The sequence below is a fragment of the Capricornis sumatraensis genome, chromosome 2 (genome assembly GCF_032405125.1).
Source record: "Capricornis sumatraensis isolate serow.1 chromosome 2, serow.2, whole genome shotgun sequence".
Taxonomy (NCBI): Eukaryota; Metazoa; Chordata; class Mammalia; order Artiodactyla; family Bovidae; genus Capricornis; species Capricornis sumatraensis.
The window spans coordinates 27,248,390-27,267,197 of NC_091070.1; the positions used below are offsets into that span (position 1 = coordinate 27,248,390).

General features: G+C 38.7%; 1 protein-coding gene across 1 annotated transcript in view; it reads left to right on the forward strand.

Annotated features, from left to right (window-relative positions):
- Window positions 1-18,808, forward strand: part of PPP2R5E (protein phosphatase 2 regulatory subunit B'epsilon) — a 154,315-nt gene that overhangs the window by 115,392 nt on the left and 20,115 nt on the right. The window contains exon 5 of the mRNA XM_068966008.1: window positions 3,906-3,998. Within this exon, the coding sequence (XP_068822109.1) occupies window positions 3,906-3,998 (93 nt within the window). The remainder of the gene's footprint in view (window positions 1-3,905; window positions 3,999-18,808) is intronic.

The following is an 18,808-nucleotide window of genomic DNA, read 5'->3' on the forward strand; positions in this document are numbered from 1 at the left end:
TAGTAGAAAGTGAAAGTGAAGTCACTCAGTCATGTCCGACTCTTTGCTACACGTGGACTGTAGCCCACCAAGCTCCTCCGTCCATGGCATTCTCCAGGCAAGAATACTGGAGTGGGTTGCCATTTCCTTCTCCAGGGGATCTTGCCGACCCAGGGATTGAACCCAAGTCTCCCACATTGCAGGCAGATGCTTTAACCTCTGCACCACCAGTAAAATCACACTGTGGTTGTTGGGTGGTTGGCTGTGTTCATTGCTTTCACTAATTGTCTGCTCCAGCACACTTGGATTTTAATTTTGGCTTATACAGTATTACTCATAACAAATTATGAATCTTTGAGGATATTTAAAAATAAGAAAAAATGTTAAATCTACCCTATATGTTTTGTTTGATGTTTTCAACAGTATCTTTTAAAAGATACCAATAACAATTGGTATCTGGCATCCCATGGTTACCATGGTTATTCTTTGCATATTTTTTGAAATTTGGTCTATATTTCTAGTAGAATATGATTTTGTAGGACTTCCATTTACAATTAAGGGGTTATTTGTAATGTTTTACACTTGAGACTGAAAATCTGGAATACTTAAGGGTAAAGCATCTGCCTGCAATGCAGGAGACCTGGGTTTGATCCCTGGGTCAGGAAGATCCCCTGGAGAAGGAAATGGCAACCCACTCCAGTACTCTTGCCTGGAAAATCCCATGGACGGAGAAGCCTGGTAGACTACAGTCCATGGAATCGCAAAGAATCGGGCACGACTGAGCGACTTCACTTTCTACGTTCCTTGGAGAATTCACTTACGTGACCTTGAAAAGTAATTTATTCTCCCCAGTCCCTAGTCTTTTCCTTTAGAAACTCAAGGAAGATTTTTGATTCTGAGGTAAAATTGGTAAAAAAAGAGAGCATTTATGCTTATTAATAAATGTGTCTGAAGTATTTCCACCAAACTTTTTTAAACCATAGCTGCTTTCAAGAAGGGAGAGGACACTTTGCCAGTCCCACCAGAAAGCCCTGCCAGCCCACAAGTCAGGCCTGGAAGATGGAAATCTCTCCATTCTGTGGGAGTCAAAAGAGAGATGAAACCCTCTTTCATGAGTTATTTGAATAATGCCGATGTAAAACTATTGGTAAAACTATAAGTTGAAAGATTAGTATATTGAAGAAAAGAACAATTCTTCCAGGGCATGTTTGAACTCGGGCATCGGTATGACTAGAAGTACGACTTGGCAGTGTTCAGATTATAGGGAGGAAGTTTTTCTGAATCTAGACTTTCAGAGAGCAAAACAGAATTTAATAGAAAATTAAAATGCTAATGTAAATGTAAAATGTAAAATGCTGATGTAAGTGTTACGTTAGAGTCTAAAGTCACAAGATCCCTATGTGACACATTTAGTTTAGTGGTATCTGCAGACCATTTAGGGATCCTGAGATAAGATTTTCAGTGGCCTGCAAAGTCAAAATTAGTTTTATAATAATACTGCTTTATTCTCTCTTTTTACTGTGTTGGCATTTGCCCTAAGATTTGTAAAAGCGATGGTGGTTTCCTTACTAGCACAAATCAAATGTCAAACTGACTTAGTAGTTGCCTTCTCTACTGCCATGCACTTAGAATTTTAAAAAATCCAATTTCAATTAAGAATGTCCTTGAAGAGCAGCAAAAATTATTAATTTTATTAAATCTGGACCTTTGAGTACACATTAAAAATAACATTCTTCATGGTGAAATGGAAAGTATGCATAAAGCCTGCTGAATCAAGCATTTGTGTGATTGTCTGAGCTGCAAGTTAAAGTAACTATTCATAAAGTATCATTTTTACCTGAAAGAATACTTGACAAACTGTGATTGTTCCGACTTTGGTATTTAGTAAATGTTTTCTGTGAAACAAACAAAGAAAACAATTGTTTTCCCACTGATAAAATTAGACCATTCAAGCAAAATTTAGAATTAGAATTTTGGAAAGCTTGTGTCTATCCTTTGGAAAATTTGTATCTGTCCTTCGTTTGTCACCTTGAGCTTTATAGCTCCCCAAAGCTTAAAGACTTAAAAAAAAATTGAAGATATTAAGGAATGTTCATTCCTTGGAGATATTAGTGGAGATATTAAGGACTTTTATTGATACTGTGTAATAAAATGTGTCCACATTTGCAGTAACTCAGTGAACTAATGTTTTCCAGTTGACCAATGAATGATGTTAAGTAACCATGCATGGGTAAATATCATCCAAAGTGCAAGATAGATGATTGGAATTTAGTGTAACAGTGTGAAAAATTCGTTGATATGGTTTCAGATTCTTAAATGCAGTTTTAAGAAATGACTGTCATTCTGGTATAGTATCAAAGAGTATCCACAATTATGTAAAACAAAAAACTGTGAAAGTATTCTCTCTTTTTCACAGCAGTAGGTTTGTGTATAGCCCGATTTTCTTGATATACTTTAACCAAAGCAACATATTCTAACAGCTTGAAGAGAGAGGCAGAGAAGAATCTGTCTTCTAATATGTCATTAAAGAGATTTATAAAAACAAAAAACAATATTCCTTTTCATAGTAACTTTTTTGAAAAGTAAAGTTTTTCACAAAAATATATTAGTTATGTTAACATGTGATGTGTTTTATTCTGAATAATAAATATATTAAAATATAATTTTATAATTATAATACATTTATAAAATAAATAAAAAGATATTAAAATTTCTGTGTTTATTTCTACTTCTATATCTCATGTAAACAAAAGCGTTTTAGAGTCTTCAGTCATTTTTCATTATAAAAGGGTGAGACTAAAAAGTTTGAGAATCCTGTTTTAAGCAGTAATGACAGTAGTAGTATGTGTTAGCCACTGTGCAGGGGCTTTATGTATATATTATCACATTTAATCTTAGGGATTATCATTTGCATTGTGCAGTTGAAACCACAGACTAGGGTTTCAACCCCGTATCTGTCTCTTGAAAGTTCTGGTTTTAACATACTGTGGTATATGTGCTACACCAAGATTTAATGTATACTTTAATATAGGTTTATTTTGTAAAGCGTGTGAACAGTGATCCCACACTGTTTATCAGAAGTTATTTGAGGTTGACTCTGTGGATGAGAATATTCTTAACTCTTTGTGAATGAGAATATTCTTAACTCTTTGCAGATGAGAACATCCTGACACACTCTTATATATTGTTGTTGCTAGAGAAGCTTAAATTTCCGTAAACTTTCTGAAAAGAAATTGGTAATGAATATTGATAATCCTGACATGTTTGGATATCTTTTGATCTAACAATTCCCCTTTAGAAATATTTTCTCATGAAATAATTTAACAAGTGCACACTGATATGTGTTATATAAGGTAATTGTGGTGTAATTTAATAGAGTAGTAATTTAAGAACTATTTACATGTCTAAGCAGAGGGTATTGGTTAAAGTAATTATGAATAATGGAATTATTTATTATAAATTATCTATAGCGGACTATGTTTCTGGCTACTAAGAATGGTGGCATAGATATTGTTGGCACAAATTGACCACAATATATTGTTTAAATGGTAAAAATAGTTTGAAAACTTTATTTTATATATATGTGTGTGTATGTATATACGTATATATTTATAGTACATTGATATGTTATAGAGCTATAAAAAAATCGGTAGTTTTATACATTAAAATGTTAACAGTGGTTAACTCTGAATGATGAGATTTGGGGAGGTTTTTATTTGCTTTCTTAGGCTGTGTTTCAGATTATAAATTTAAAAAGCTAAAATCATAACAGCAACTGTGAGCTGCAAGAAAGGCTAGCACTGCTAGTTGATTGATATTAAAACACACTAAACCCCTGTCAGTTTTAGTATTAGAGCTTTTTATGGTTTTTAATACTGTTCTCAGTGAATTATAGTCTGAAATTAACAATAATCCATTTCTTGCAGCTTGTATATGAGTTTTTCATACGGTTTTTGGAAAGCCAAGAATTCCAACCCAGCATTGCCAAAAAATACATAGATCAGAAATTTGTATTACAGGTAAGTGTATTCTTGTCATTGTATGTATTTGTTTTTCAGTTGATAACACTTTATTTCATTTGCTGTAGATGTTTGTTAAAAAATCTTATGGTGACAGTTATATCAACCCATAAACAAATATATATACATAAATTTATTATTGCCCATTAAAAGTAACAGGTACCTCTTTAATTTATTGTACTGGAAATTACATTTTAAACAACAGGAAATGCTAATGCCTAAATCCCTGCAATTTTCTTTCTTAAAATGTAATTATAAAGGAATTTCACTTATATAACTCTAGTTTGTGACTCTTTATATAATTTGAAAACTTCTGTTTGCATAAGGATTTTAAACTATTTCATGCATCTGTTAAAACTGAGTAGGCATGGTCTAGAGAATAAGTAAGCTTTAATAAGTAATCAAAGTCAGGGTACTAGTAAGCTTTCATAGCTAGGAAGTAGCACAGGTTAACACTTAAGATTCCCTTGAAGAGATTAACTGTCACCTATCTGTTTGGAACTTCGTACATATTTTTCTTGATTTTACATTTTATAATTATGGATCATGTCTGTTTACTCCAGACCTGAAGTATGTTCATGGTGCTCTTGTTGACAGTCATCTGTAAAAATGGATACTTGAGCCAACTGGTGTATGGATTATTGTAGCTTCTTTCTAAGTGATTAATGAGATGCCTTATGTAGAAAAAAATAAGTATCTCCTAGTGAGTCAATATTGGAGAAAGCAATGGCACCCCACTCCAGTACTCTTGCCTGGAAAAATCCCATGGGCGGAGGAGCCTGGTAGGCTACAGTCTATGAGGTCAAGAAGACTCGGACACGACTGAGCGACTTCACTTTCACTTTTCACTTTCCTGCATTGGAGAAGGAAATGGCAACCCACTCCAGTGTTCTTGCCTGGAGAATCCCAGGGACTGGGAGCCTGGTGGGCTGCCATCTATGGGGTCGCACAGAGTCGGACATGACTGAAGCAACTTAGCGGCAGCAGCAGCAGCAGCAGCAGTGAGTCAATATGCAGAACTTCAAATATAAAACATTCCTTTGGCAGGAAATTGATCTTCTGTGTCTTACTGGATAAAGGTTGATGACTCAAGTAATGACCTCATTTCCCCTTTCTTAAATTAACACCTTTAGAATTCTGGAGATATGAGGCTGAGCAGTTTTGGAAAAGTGAGATTTGATATTTATTGTTCAGTTGTGTCCAACTCTCTCACCCCATGGACTGCAGCATGCCAGGCTTCCCTCTCCTTCACCATCTCCCAGAGCCCGCTCAATCTCATGTCCATTAAGTTGGTGATGCCATCCAACCATTTTGTCCTCTGTCGCCCCCTTCTCCTCCTGCCTTCAGTCTTTCCCAGCATTTGATATTTAGAGAGGTAGATAACTAAGTAGATTGATGGTTCACTGGGCAATAGGTAGATTGGTCCAGGTCCTTATCCCAAAGAGGTAAAATGCATTTCAGGCAGAACAAAAAACAAAACGTAACGGATCTGTGTTTGTATTGGAAAGTCCTTGCATTTCTACAGCACTGTATAGTTGTCAGAGCACCTTTATATGCATTATTTAATTTGATATATATAATAATCTAAAGCAGATATGGCTACGTTTTATGCCCATTTTGTAGATAAATAAATCTGAGGTCTAAAAAAGGCAACCAGATTTCCCACACACATGTTCTATTCAGGTTTCTGTCTCTTACACCATGATGCCTCCCTGTGAGTCCCTTCACTATAACTTGGAATGACTTCAAGGCAGGAGTAGCCCCCATCTCTCAACACTGACGAAATGATAAGGTTCTCTTATATTTATGGTGAATTAAAGTGCCCAAGAGGATCAGATAATTATTCAGCAGTAGACACTGTGTTTAGTTGACATGGAAACAGTAAATCCTGCAATCTTACTATGAAAGTCAGTGCTTTTCTTACATGGAAAACACGCAGGGCCCAGTCAGTGTGCTCTCCGTGGTCGATGATACTGATGATAATAAAGCTCCTAAAATTAAAACATCAGAAAAACCCAGACTTGGAAGGGACATTTTGGTTTGTCTCTTCTAGTTCTTTATCCATTGAATCAGTTTCCTTTGAGACCCTGATGAGGGGTAACCTCTGCCTGCTCTTTTTCAGTGAGGAAGGGCCACATACTTAGGCAGGTTCTTCCCTTTTTGTTAGAAAGTTGTTTTTTATGTTGAATCTCCCTATACCTCATATGCCTTTGGCCTTATTTTAGAGTCCCTTAGTGTATCACTAGCCCAGGCATAACCTTTGAGGTCCTAGAACACAGCTTTTGTATTTACCCCTCACCACTTTTTCTCTAAAGCAGCAGTTACAACTCAGATGCTTGTAGGCTTCAGACAATAGGAGGCAGACCAGCTGTTTCTGAAGGGAGCTTTGACTATACCTCTTTCATCAGTTCTTGCTAAATAATGTTTTTTTCCAAGAGAAATTGTTTTCTCCCCAATTTGTTTTTTTGGTGAAATTTTCTGATAGCTTTAAAATCCTATTCGGAGTGAACTAAAGCCATCTGCCTCGTGGATCTAGCCTTCCAGCTGTCAGTGTGCGTTCTCTGCTCTAGACTGAGTCCTTAGTATCTGTCTCATTTGTTAGTTTTTGAAGTCTTCGACATGTGTCCATTTGTCTTTAAGGATGACATCTATATCTGAACACAGAGCTCTGAGCTCGGTCAGTCCAATGGAACTTAGAGTCGGGGTCTGCATTCCTTGTCTGGATGCTAGGGTTCTTAAAGGAGTCCTCTCATTAGCTCTTCTTGCTGTTCTATGACACTGTTAATTTAGGTTGATAAGCTTATGGTCTTAACTGACTTTTTTTTTTTTTTTACTTTTTTAATATTGGGATATAGCCAGTTAACAATGTTGTGATAGTTCAGGTGGACAGTGAAGGGACTCAGTCATGCATATACATGTATCCATTCTCCCCAAACTCCCCTCCCATCCAGGCAGCCACATAGCATTGAGCAGAGAGTTCCATGTGTTATACAGTAGGTCCTTGTTGGTTATCCATTTTAAATACAGCAGTGTCCAAACTCCTTAACTATCCCGTTTCCCTATCATTCTCCCTGCCGCCCCCACCACAGCCATAATTGACTGACTTCCAATTTAGTTTCATGCATTTTGTCATAAGCCCATTTTCATTTTCCCTGGTTCTTGTTCGTTTTGCAGTTAGCTTTTCTGTCTTGATATAGGATCTGACATATATTCCTAGGGAATATCTTATCTCCCCAGCCTTCTGAAGTCTTTCTGGGTCTTGATTCTGTCATCAACCGTTTTCACTCTGCCTTCCATCTGTATCACATTTGTGACTTTCTAAATATGCTAGCTATTGGCTTCATTAAAGCCACTGATTAAAATTGTTAAACTAGGCAGGATGGAGGATAGAAGCCTGTGGCATGCCTTTAGCAACTTCCCTTTATTTTAGGCACAGATTCATTAATCAGCAGTCTTTGAATTCCATCCTTGAGCCAGTTAGAAATCGACAGTAGAATTTCCTCCTCCTCTGATTCCAAATTTTTGTTTATAAAGAGAGTCAGAGAGAGATTTCATCCGATGCAATGGTAAAAGCCAGGACTTCATGTTTACAGGATTCCCCTCCTCTGTGGGCCTTGGAACTTTATCATAAAAAGGAAAGCTGGAATTCTCTGGCGGTCCAGTGTTTGGGACTCCTGAGCTCTCATTGCTGAGCACCCGGGTTTGATCCCTGATCAAACGTCACCACTGAGTGGTATTTGAATGTAGTCATGTGACTCAAACCATTGCATCATGTTAGAGATGAGCTGTCGTTCTATCAGCTTCCATCTTCCATATTACCCTGTTCATTCATGTTGGTAACCTGTACAATTGGCCTCCGGTTCCTTTTCCTTCCCTAAGTTTGCCCAGCACCTTCTCGGAGAAGGGACTCAACCGTCTACCTGCTTCTCCTGACATTCCTTCCTTGGACCTTTGGCCCCAACCTGGGACCTTCTGGCAATGGTGAGCCTTTTGGAGTTTGAGACATTATTGCTGAGATTCTGTCCTGTTATCCCCTGTCCCACCCTCCCTCCCTCTTCCTCTGACCACCAAGCCTTAACCGTTCTTGAACTGGCAGGTCCTTTGTACGTCTGTGCTCTGTTGTCAGCTTATTCATTTTGCACACCCTCACTTTTCTCTACCCCACGGACTTGCATGGTGCAGCCTGGTTCTAGTGTGTTTCTCTTGTGACATGGGAATTTTTTCCCTTTGGCAAATCAGAATGACACTTACCTTATTCCTTTTCTTTGAGCAGATATCTTATTCTCTCTGAATTCTCATAGATCTCAGAGAGTTTTGGTGATCTTAATGCAGAACTTTTTTATTCAGTTAAACATAATTTATTCTAGTTACAAGATTTATACTTTTGGTAGTAGCTAGCTAGATTCTTTGCAGTCTGATTCCTCCATCCCCTAAAGCAAAATAAGAATTGGGCTATTTTAGCATGATGTAATGGAAAGAAAGCTAGAAAGCTCTGGATTTGAACCCTGACTCTCCTGTGTATCTACTTATATTTTAGGAGCTGAGAATATGATTGTGGCATAAGAAGAAACTGTATTCAAACCCTGGCTTTTCTGCCTACTTGCAGTGTAACTTTCAGCAAGTTAATATACTTGCTACCAAGCATGGATTTCCTCATTCATGACATAGGGATAATGGAATAAGTGAGATACTGTTTGGTAAAATAGAATATACCCCAAATTGACAGCTGTTAGATTTTCTTAATTGTATTGGCAGTACAGATATGAACACAGTCTCCTTACCTTCAGTCTTAAATAGGTACTGAAAACTCGGGCAGATTATTGACTGTTCTGAGCCTGTGTTTTCTTCAGTAAAGTGACAGTAACAGTCGTCTCTCTTATAGCAAGTTAAAACAAGGTAGTAGGCTGTTACGATGCTAAAATAATGTGACTTACATAAATGTCTGCTAGTATCATATAGGAGGCCTAATATTTGCTCATTAAGTATGAATTCCTCTTTTCACATCCTCATTATATTACCTGTCCACATTGGCAGAATATCTTATTTTTCTTGATTCTAATATTAGTTGTATAATTTCCACCTTTTGAAATAATTTAAAAATTTATGAGAAACTTATAATAAAAATTTACAAAGAAGCCTTGTATAAATGCAGAAATGTAACATTCCAAGGTGGGAAGGCTTGCCATCAAAAAAATGTCCATAGAATCTACAGATTAATCTGCACATTTAGTGCACTTCTAACTAAAATTTCAGTGTGTGTGTGTGTTTGTGTGTGGGTGTGTACACACACACTTCAGTAGTGTCTGATTCTGTGCAACCCTATGGACTGTAGCCTACCAGGCTTGTCTGTCCATGGGATTCTCCAGGCAAGAATACTGCAGTGGGTTACCATGCCCTCCTCCAAGGGATCTTCCCAACCCAGAGTTCAAACCCACATCTCTTATGCATTCTGCATCGGCAGGTGGGTTCTTTACCACTAGCACCACCTGGGAAGCCCCACATTTCAGTAGTTTCTTTACTTGAAAATTTCAGAGTTCATGAAATAAAACACTTTTGAAAAAGGAAATTAATGATACTTTATTAGACATTAAAACATACTATGCTACTGTTACTGCTAACTCGCTTCAGTCGTGTCCGACTCTGTGTGACCCCATAGATGACAGCCCACCAGGATCCACCGTCCCTGGGATTCTCCAGGCAAGAACACTGGAGTGGGTTGCCATTTCCTTCTCCAGTGCATGAAAGTGAAAAGTGAAAGTGAAGTCAGTCAGTCGTGTCTGACTTTTCGCGACCCCATAGACTGTAGCCTACCAGGCTTTTCTGTCCATGGGATTTTCCAGGCAAGAGTACTGGAGTGGGATGCCATCACCTTCTCCGAAAACATACTATAAAGGTATATTAATTATAAAAGTATGGTATGGGTATAGGAGACTAGAATATAATAGAGATTTGGGTAGAAAAGACTTTTTCTTGTTAGGGCTTCCCTGGTGCCCCAGATGGTAAAGAATCCACCTGCAATGTGGGAGACTTGGGTTCGATCCCTGAGTTGGGAAGATCCCCTGTATGCCATAAAACTCATAAAAATGCACAAATGAATAGATAGGTACCTGCTACTGCTAAGTTGCTTCAGTTGTGTCCGACTCTGAGCAACCCCATAGATGGCAGCCCACCAGGCTCCTCTGTCCCTGGGATTCTCCAGGCAAGAATACTGGAGTGGGCTGCCATTTCCTTCTCCAATGCATGAAAGTGAAAAGTGAAAGGGAAGTCGCTCAGTCATGTCCGACTCTTTGCGACCCCATGGACTGCAGCCTACCAGGCTCCTCCGTCCATGGGATTTTCGAGGCAAGAGTACTGGAGTGGGGTGCCATGAAGAGGAGATCTGATGGTATTCTCTTGATGCAGATTGTGACTGAGCAGTTCCATGAGAAATAGATATGTACACAAAGCAAAATGTACAGGGATAGTGAATGCATCATTGTTAATGATTATTAGAAAATTGGAAACAGTTTGAAAGTTCCTCAGTAGGGGGTCAGTTGAATAAACTGTGGACATTCATTTAACAAAATATAGATCACTGAGTAAAAAGAATGAGATAGAGTTACACAGGATCTGTTTTTAAGTGGAATATGCACAGTGTGGAACAGTAAAATATTGTGAACCTGAGTCTGTTATTTTAGAGAAAAGATGATTTGTCTATGCAATAAAAAGTGTGAAAGGAGATACAGTACATTTTTGTTAATTATCTCTTAGGGTGTCAGATTATGTATGGTGATCTTTACTTTTTAATTTTGGTATTTCTCTATTTTTTCATTTTAAAGTATGAACATGTATGTTGTAATTAATAAGAAGAGTCAAAATATTTCCATTGCAACTACATTCTCATTTTGTTGCCTTGCATTTTTCATGAATGTCAGCTGATTCTGTGTATTAACTTTACTAAGGCTACTTTTATAAGACTGGGCCATTCTTTTACACTTAACATTTTTTATGTGTCCATCCTTGTACCTTCTGTGTATGTCCTTTTAAAGTCCGAATTTCAGTGGAAAGCTTCCTGTGTTTCCTCAAAAGCCTCTTTCAGTAACTCTTTTTTAATTGATAATTCCTCAGCAGGAAGCAAAATAGATTAGTGGCTAACTGTATGAAGAGGTTTGGATGCAGGCTCTGCCATTTTCTAGTGTCTGACCTTGGGCAAATTATATAACTGCTCTGTGCCTCAGTTTCCTCCCCTGGAAAGTAGATCCAAAATATCCATAAGATAGCAATTAAAAGGTTGTTGTGTAGATTTAAAAAGTATATTCATGTGTAAGTATGGGGAACAATTTCTGAGCACTGTAACTATACAGTAAACGTTACACTGCCGCTGTCACTACTGTTTTGTTAGGATCACCTCTTGTTTTGAGAAGTTTCTTTGTGATTATTTTCTAGAACAGCCTCAGTCCCCAGAGTTATATATTAGTTTGTGATGTCTTACCTAGCATGTTACCAGTTTTTTGAGATTTAACTTTTACCAATCTGAAAAATCAAAAAGCCCTCTGGACTCTACTTGTGTGATTCTTCTTTGGCTGTTGGTTTTTTTTTTTTTTTTTTTTTAAGATGTTTAATATGGTCTCTTGTCCTTGAATTCTTATCATTTCCACTTCACCAGCTGATTTCTTCCAGTCAGTGTTAGAAGTAACTGTTTGGTGCCAGGAACGTGTACTTTATAGTATGTGAGAACCAGGGAAAGCACATTCAAATCTTCATAGAGGCCAGACAAGTGATATAGAATGTAGTAGTCTGGGTTTGACAGAGAGGAATTGATGGAAACACTGGTGACCCCGAGAGCTTGGACCCTGCTGCCAGTCCACTCTGGTCAACTGCTGGCTAATTGCTAAGTGGGCCAAGTATTGCTAGAGTCTTTTGATTTTTTTTTTTAGGAAAACCTGGAAGTCTAGATTTTTTTATGGGCCAGTCAGAAGTATCTGTGACTTGTACCTTTGAAGGATCTGCTGTTTTTTTATTTCATAATGGACTTGTTGTTCAGTCGCTAAGTTGTGTCCGACTCTTTGGGACCCTGTGGACTGCTGCACGCCAGGCTTTCCTTTCACTATTTCCCGGAGTTTGCTTAGACTGACGTCCATTGCATCAGTGATGCCATCCAACCGCCTCATCCTCTGTTGCCCCCTTCTCCTCATACCCTCAATCTTTCCCAGCATCAAGGGCTTTTCTAATGAGTCAGCTCTTCAAATCTGGTAGCCAAAGTGTTGGAGCTTCGGCTTCAGCACCAGTCCTTCCAGTGAATATTCAGGGTTGCTTTCCTTTAGGACTGTCTGGTTTGATCTTCTTGCTGTTCAAGGGACTCTCAAGAGTCTTCTCCAGTACCATAACTCGAAAGCATCCATTCTTTGGCACTCAATCTGCTTTGTGGTTCAATTCTCACACCTATAAATGGCTACTAGAAAAACCACAGCTTTGACTCTGTGCATCTTTGTCAACAAAGTGATGTTTCTGTTTTTAAATACTCTGTCAAGGCTTGTCACAGGTTTTCTTCCAAGAAGCAAGTATCTTAATTTCATGACTGCAGTGACTGTCCACAGTGATTTTGCAGTCCAAGAAAATAAAATCTGCTACTATTTCCATTTTTTCCTCATCTGTTTGCCATAAAGTGATAGGACAATATGCCATGATCTTAGGTTTATTTCATGTTGTTTTAAACCAGCTTTTTCACTCTCCTCTTTCACCTTCCTTCAGAGTGGCTGTTAGTTCCTCTTTGCTTTCTGCCATTAGAACGGTATCATCTGCATATCTGAGGTTGTTGATATCTCTCCTGGCAGTCTTGAGTCCAGCCTGTGATTCATCCAGCCTTACATTTTGCATTATGTACTCTGTATAGAGGTTAAATAAACAGTGACAATATATAGCCTTGACATATTCAGAATGGCATATTAACTAGCTTAAATTTCATACTAATTTTTGTTAAATCTAGGTGTACATAACCTTTAGCATTTGTTATGTACTTAATCTAAATCTTTACATAAGGAAGCTGTCAGAGACTTCAAAGATAGTCGATTGATTACATGGTGCACTTGTTTCCAGGGTAATGTTGATTTTCGACTTAGGCAACTATTTAAGCTATAAGTGTGTGGGCTTGCCTAGACTTATGAAACAACCTTGTCTGTTCCCAATAAAGATAAATTTTACCTGCTTTAGTTGGGCAAATGGTTCGTTTATGACACTTCGCACCCCCAAGACCAAAAATGAATCACCAAACCTTGAATTATTTCACTGGGTGGGTTATTGTGGCAGGAATTGAGTAGTGAATTTCTAAAGACTGCTTTCAACCACTCTGCAAGTCTGAAAAGTAGTCAGTGGTTGCTAAGAGACATACTATTCAAGTATCTCCATAAACATATGTACTTTTGGAGATGGCTGGCTAATAACTTGTTCCTCACATGTGCAGTTATATTTAGCTGAAAGGTGCTGTAATTTTCATGCAAATTATGCAAATCTCCCAGCCTGTCCTTGATAGTGACCTTTTGTTATTGTGTTTTAAAAACTGAAGACAAATTGGACACAACATAAAACCAACTTGTGAAAAAATTTTAGATTCTAACATGAAATAAAATTCACAAACCTTGAATCTCAGCCCTAATACAAAGAAATATTTTCTAAACAAGTTCCTTGAGTGTGTCAAAATGTTTACATTTATCTCTCAGAGTCTTTAGCAAATAAAACTTGAGAGTTTATTTCTACCAGAAATTTTATCAGATAGCCATTACCAATGAACAGTAAATTACCGTATCTCATCTGTCCAACCTGTAACTCAGAAACCTAAAAAAAGGGTTTTACTGGTCTGACTCCTGCATCCAAAGCCAGCTTGGTGGGGATGCAGCTCATGCTGGGGCAGAGGGCCCTGTGCTTAGAAGGCACTTGTTCATGGTTTAATGCTTTGCTGTTCTTGTCTTGAAATTCTTAACACTTTTTGAGCAAGGAGTAAGGCATTTTCATTTTGCCCTGGGCCCACAAATTATGTAGCTAGTCCCTGTCTGTATCCCACTAAGAGCATCATTATGTGGCATAACCACTCTTTCTTGAGATGCCCACCAGATTGATTGTCTTAAAATTTTAAATCGCAGGGTTTTCTTGAGTCAGGATAAACGCTTGAGGGAGAAAGAATGGGCTTCTCTACTTTGTAGGAAAAGTGCTGAAATGAGGAAAATAAAAGCATGTGACTTGGTGGAGTTGTTCATGTTTGTATGACTTATATCTTTGAAATTTTTGTACTGAGTTACAAAGTTCCTGAAGTCAGAATTGCTATCAGCTTATAATGTAAGCTTGTGCTCACTGTACTTGCACACTGACTGCCCCATAGTTAGTCCATTTCATATGTTGGTCCTCTTGAGTTATGATACATGGGAGTCAGGCTGCCGCTGGCTCTTGTTTCTTGGTTCTTGGCTCTTTTCTCCAGGTGTATTTTTACTTGATCGAGGTGAAGGTATTAGGAAGATAGTATTTTTCATGTAGCAGAATTTGTTGTTCAGTCACTCAGTCATGTCGGACTCCTTGCGACCCCATGGACTGCAGCACAGCAGGCTTCCCTGTCCTTCACCATCTCTTGGAGCTTGCTCAAACTCATGTCCATTGAGTCAGTGATGCCATCCAACCATCTCATCCTCTATCTTCCCCTTCTCCTCCTGCCTTCAATCTTTCCCAGCATCAGGGTCTTTCCTAATGAATCGGCTCTTTGCATCAGGTGGCCAAAGTATTAGAGTTTCAGCTTCAACATCAGTCCTTCTAATGAATATTCAGGGTTGATTTTCTTTAGGATTGATTGGCTCCATCTCCTTGTAGTTCAAAGGACTCTCCTTGGAGTCCATCACAACAGCTCAAAAGCATCGGTTCTTCTGCGTTCAGCCTTCTTTATGGTCCAACTCTCACATCTCTACATGACTACTGGAAAAACCGTAGCTTTGACTATACAGACATTTGTTGGCAGAGTAATGTCTCTGCTTTTTAATATGCTGTTTAGGTTTGTCATAGCTTTTCTTCCAAATAACAACGTAGCAGAATAGCTTAAGTAAAGCCTAACATGTAGAGATCTGATTTTAGTTAGGTTTGAAACATTTAAACCTAATTGAAACATTTAGAATACTAATTTCATTGATTATACTCTTTCTTTACATGAAATAGAGCTGGGCAGTTGCTTCTTTATTGCAGAAGAGGATAATGGCTTTTTGTTTCAAGTCTTTTGCTCACACATTTTATAAAGGAAAATAGTAACTCCTGCCAGATCCTTCCCCAACCTAAAGTCTCATTCCCTGGAAGTAACCACATTCAAGTAGCTGTTTCCTCGTATGTACCTCAGTACTTCTAAATAGCGTTCTTAATGTTGTTTCTTGATTGTTTAAAATCTGTTCCTACTATAAGCTATTACATGTCTGCCTCTATATCTCCCTCCTGTCCATCTTTCCAGTACAGTCAGAAAATTTAATTAAATCAAATTGTAGTATTTTACAGTCAAACAACAGGACTGTGTACATGTTGTTCAGAGCAGAGGCACACAGTATGCCATAATGACGTTTGTTTTCTTGTAGGGTTTTTTAAACCGCCTAGAATTAGTGATTTTTCACTTGCCTGCTTCCTTTTGTAGTGGTCACTAGTTCACCCGTCAGTTCTGTGAGAGTGTCACACAGCTCTTAATCTGGCCCACACTGGTATCTAGTCTTTTGTCTTTGTGTTTTCCTTGGAGGCCGCCTTCCCGGAGCCCAAGTCATCCTGCTCTAGGTGGCACTTTCGGCTGTGTCCACCGTGGCCATCCTGGGGCTTCCGTTTGCCCCTTTCTGACTGTCTTTACTTGCTGCATTTCCATTCATTTTGGTGGCTACATCCTCTATGTGCTTCCGAGGAAAGCATGGATGGGATGTACATTTTTCGATACCCACTTCTCTGAAAATGTCTTTATTCTGCCCACATAACTTGATTGACATTTTGATCTGCTGGTTTTCTTATCTTCTTTCTTCTGTATACTCTTATCATTTGGTTATACTTTCAAGCTAGATTTGCTCACTTTAATGCGCCAGACCTGTGAATTTCTAAGTGTGCTATTTTATCTCCTGAATATTCATCTGTAATAGCAATCTGTTTTTGTTTCAAAGATCTAGTGGATTTGTTTATTTTGAGGATGTTGCAGATTCTTTTATTTTCAGTTTTTTTCCACTCTTGCGCTGTTTCCTCTGGATTCTTTTTGATTTTTTTGGGGGGGTTCTGTATCTTTTATGTTAGAATCTTTGGTGATCTTAGACTATATTCGTAGTTGTTGTTTAGCTGCTAAGTCGTGTCCAACTCTTTTGTGACCTTGTGGACTGTGGCCCACCAGGCTCCTCTGTCCATAAGATTTCCCAGGAAAGAATACTGGACTGGGTTGTCATTTCCTTCTGCAGGGGATCTTCCCAACCCAGAGATCAAACCTGCGTCTCCTGCGTTGGGAGGCAGGTTCTTTATGACTGAACCACCAGGGAAGCCCTATATTCATAGTTAACACGTTAGTTTTTAACAAAAGACCTCTTAGAATCTCTATCTCTGTGTGTGTGTGCGCGTGTGTGTGTGCATGTGTACACACATGCACAAGTAAGAAACACTTGGCAACTTGGGCAGAGGCCTTGCCATTTAATTGAGAAACCTTCAGATATTAGTATATCTGTAGCTGTTTCCTCTTGGGACTGTCCATTTCCCCCATAAGGAACTTTCTAACCTCCTGCCTCAGTCAGAACTGAGAGCTTAGTCAGGGAAGGGCCTGGCAAAGGTAACGCTCTTCAGCATGCAGAATTTTATTAAATCCCATTGTTTTTAATAAGTGTTTTACTTCAGCCTATATCTGATGTCCCTAAGACTAGGCTTGCTCATTTATTCTCTCCAGGCCTTGACTGTAAATCTTCAGTAAACTGCATGGGACAGAGGATCTGGGAGATCTTGTTACGCTTCCTCCAAACTTTCAGTCAGTTCTCCTGTTTCTAGCTCCTCACAACCTTGCCATCAAATATATCTGGTGCCTTCAGTTCTTATGCCTTTTAAGGGTTCTCTGGTGTGAACTGGCTTGCTTCTTGTTGGCTTCCCTCCCTGCTGGCAGAATGGAAAAACACTTAGCAGAGTGGAGAAAGAGGAAATCTAAGATAGTTACCTCTTGCCATGCACTTTCCATCCTTGAGAGGTGTGCAGATTTGTCTGATCTGCTCCCCACTCCTCTCTGCTCCGTGGATTTCTTTCTTTACTCTCATTTCAGGGAGTGTTTAAGAAGACAGAGGTTCAACCCCTCTAGTCTAACTGACAGACCCTGACTACCTTTTGCAATTTGTCCTTTATGTTTCACTGTAGATTTATGATGAGGTTCAAAGGAGTTTGTTGGGCTAAGTCACTGGGCACTGGTTTTGTAAAGTGGGAGACAGCATGTTGACAGGTCTGTCTTTGCTCTGTAATCACCTTGGAAACTCTCCAGCTTCATTTTTTTGACAACAAGTTGCCTGTTACATTGTAGAGAGCACAGTCTACCTAGGCATTTACAGATACTGGATTATATTTTTCATAGCTTTTTTATGTGGGGAGTATTTGGAAGTTATATATGACTATGCACACAAATATTACTTGGTTTGCGAAATTAAAACTCACCCCACTCCCTTCTTTTTGGGGCTACACACGATTCTACCTTTTCTTTTGCCTCCTATATCATGAAATCATTGAGTGTGTTCCGTAGCGCTGCAGAAAAGTAGTTTGTATACTACAATTCATCTTTCTCAAAGAACATAGTATATATATATTATTTGTGCCTTTAAGACTGGCTCAGGTTAGGTGCCTGGTAATACATTTTCTTTGAGGGCCTAATGAAAACGCATTGAAGTGAAGTCACTCAGTCGTGTCCGACTCTTTGCAACCCCGTGGACTGTAGCCCACCAGGCTCCTCCATCCATGGGATTCTCCAGGCAAGAATACTGGAGTGGGGCACCATTTCCTTCTCCAGGGGATCTTCCCGACCCAGGGATTGAACCCGGGTCTCCTGCATTGCAGGCAGATGCTTTAACCTCTGAGCCACCAGGGAAGCCAATGAAAACGCATTAGTTAAGTAATTTTTGTTTAATTATTATATGTTCATCAAACTCTTAAGATGAACAGTACATAAGCATGGTTGATTCAAGTTTTGCTAGCATTACACCCCCTCAAACCTTCTTCTGTGTTAGTTACAAATTACTCATTAAGCCTTTTTGCAACACTTAAAAATAGAAACCAAATTAAAAAATAGAACTCAAAGGTTAATTATTTCTGTTAACACGGAATGGAATGGGTCAGTTAGAAATCTGTCATTTTCTGCAGGTAGAGGTAAGAAATAACGAACCCATGGGGCCTTTTTTGCCCATAGGGCTCACATCTTTCTTTTACTGTTTCCTGTGGAACTGTGTAGTTGACTTTCTCATTGCTTTCCTGTGGGCTCCAGGTTTGTTGGTGTATGTGTGTGTGTGTGTGTGTGTGCACGCGTGCATGCACCCAGCAAAGGAGATGGTGATGGTCCCTGGTATATACAGAGATTGGTTGATTGGCTGGTTGATTGTATGACTAAGTAAGCAGAGAGATGGCAGGTATTTTAACCACATCTTCTATTTGGATAAGCTGCAGGCGAAGGTATGTACTATTGAATCTGCCTTGAACACTTTCTTCACCTCTGGCTCCAAATTTTTACATGGATGTCACTTCGTGTAGAAGTCTTACCTGATCACTCCACTTCTCTCAACTAGAGTAGATGTTGCTGCTGTGTATTTATCTAGTATCCTGAGTCACTTGCCATG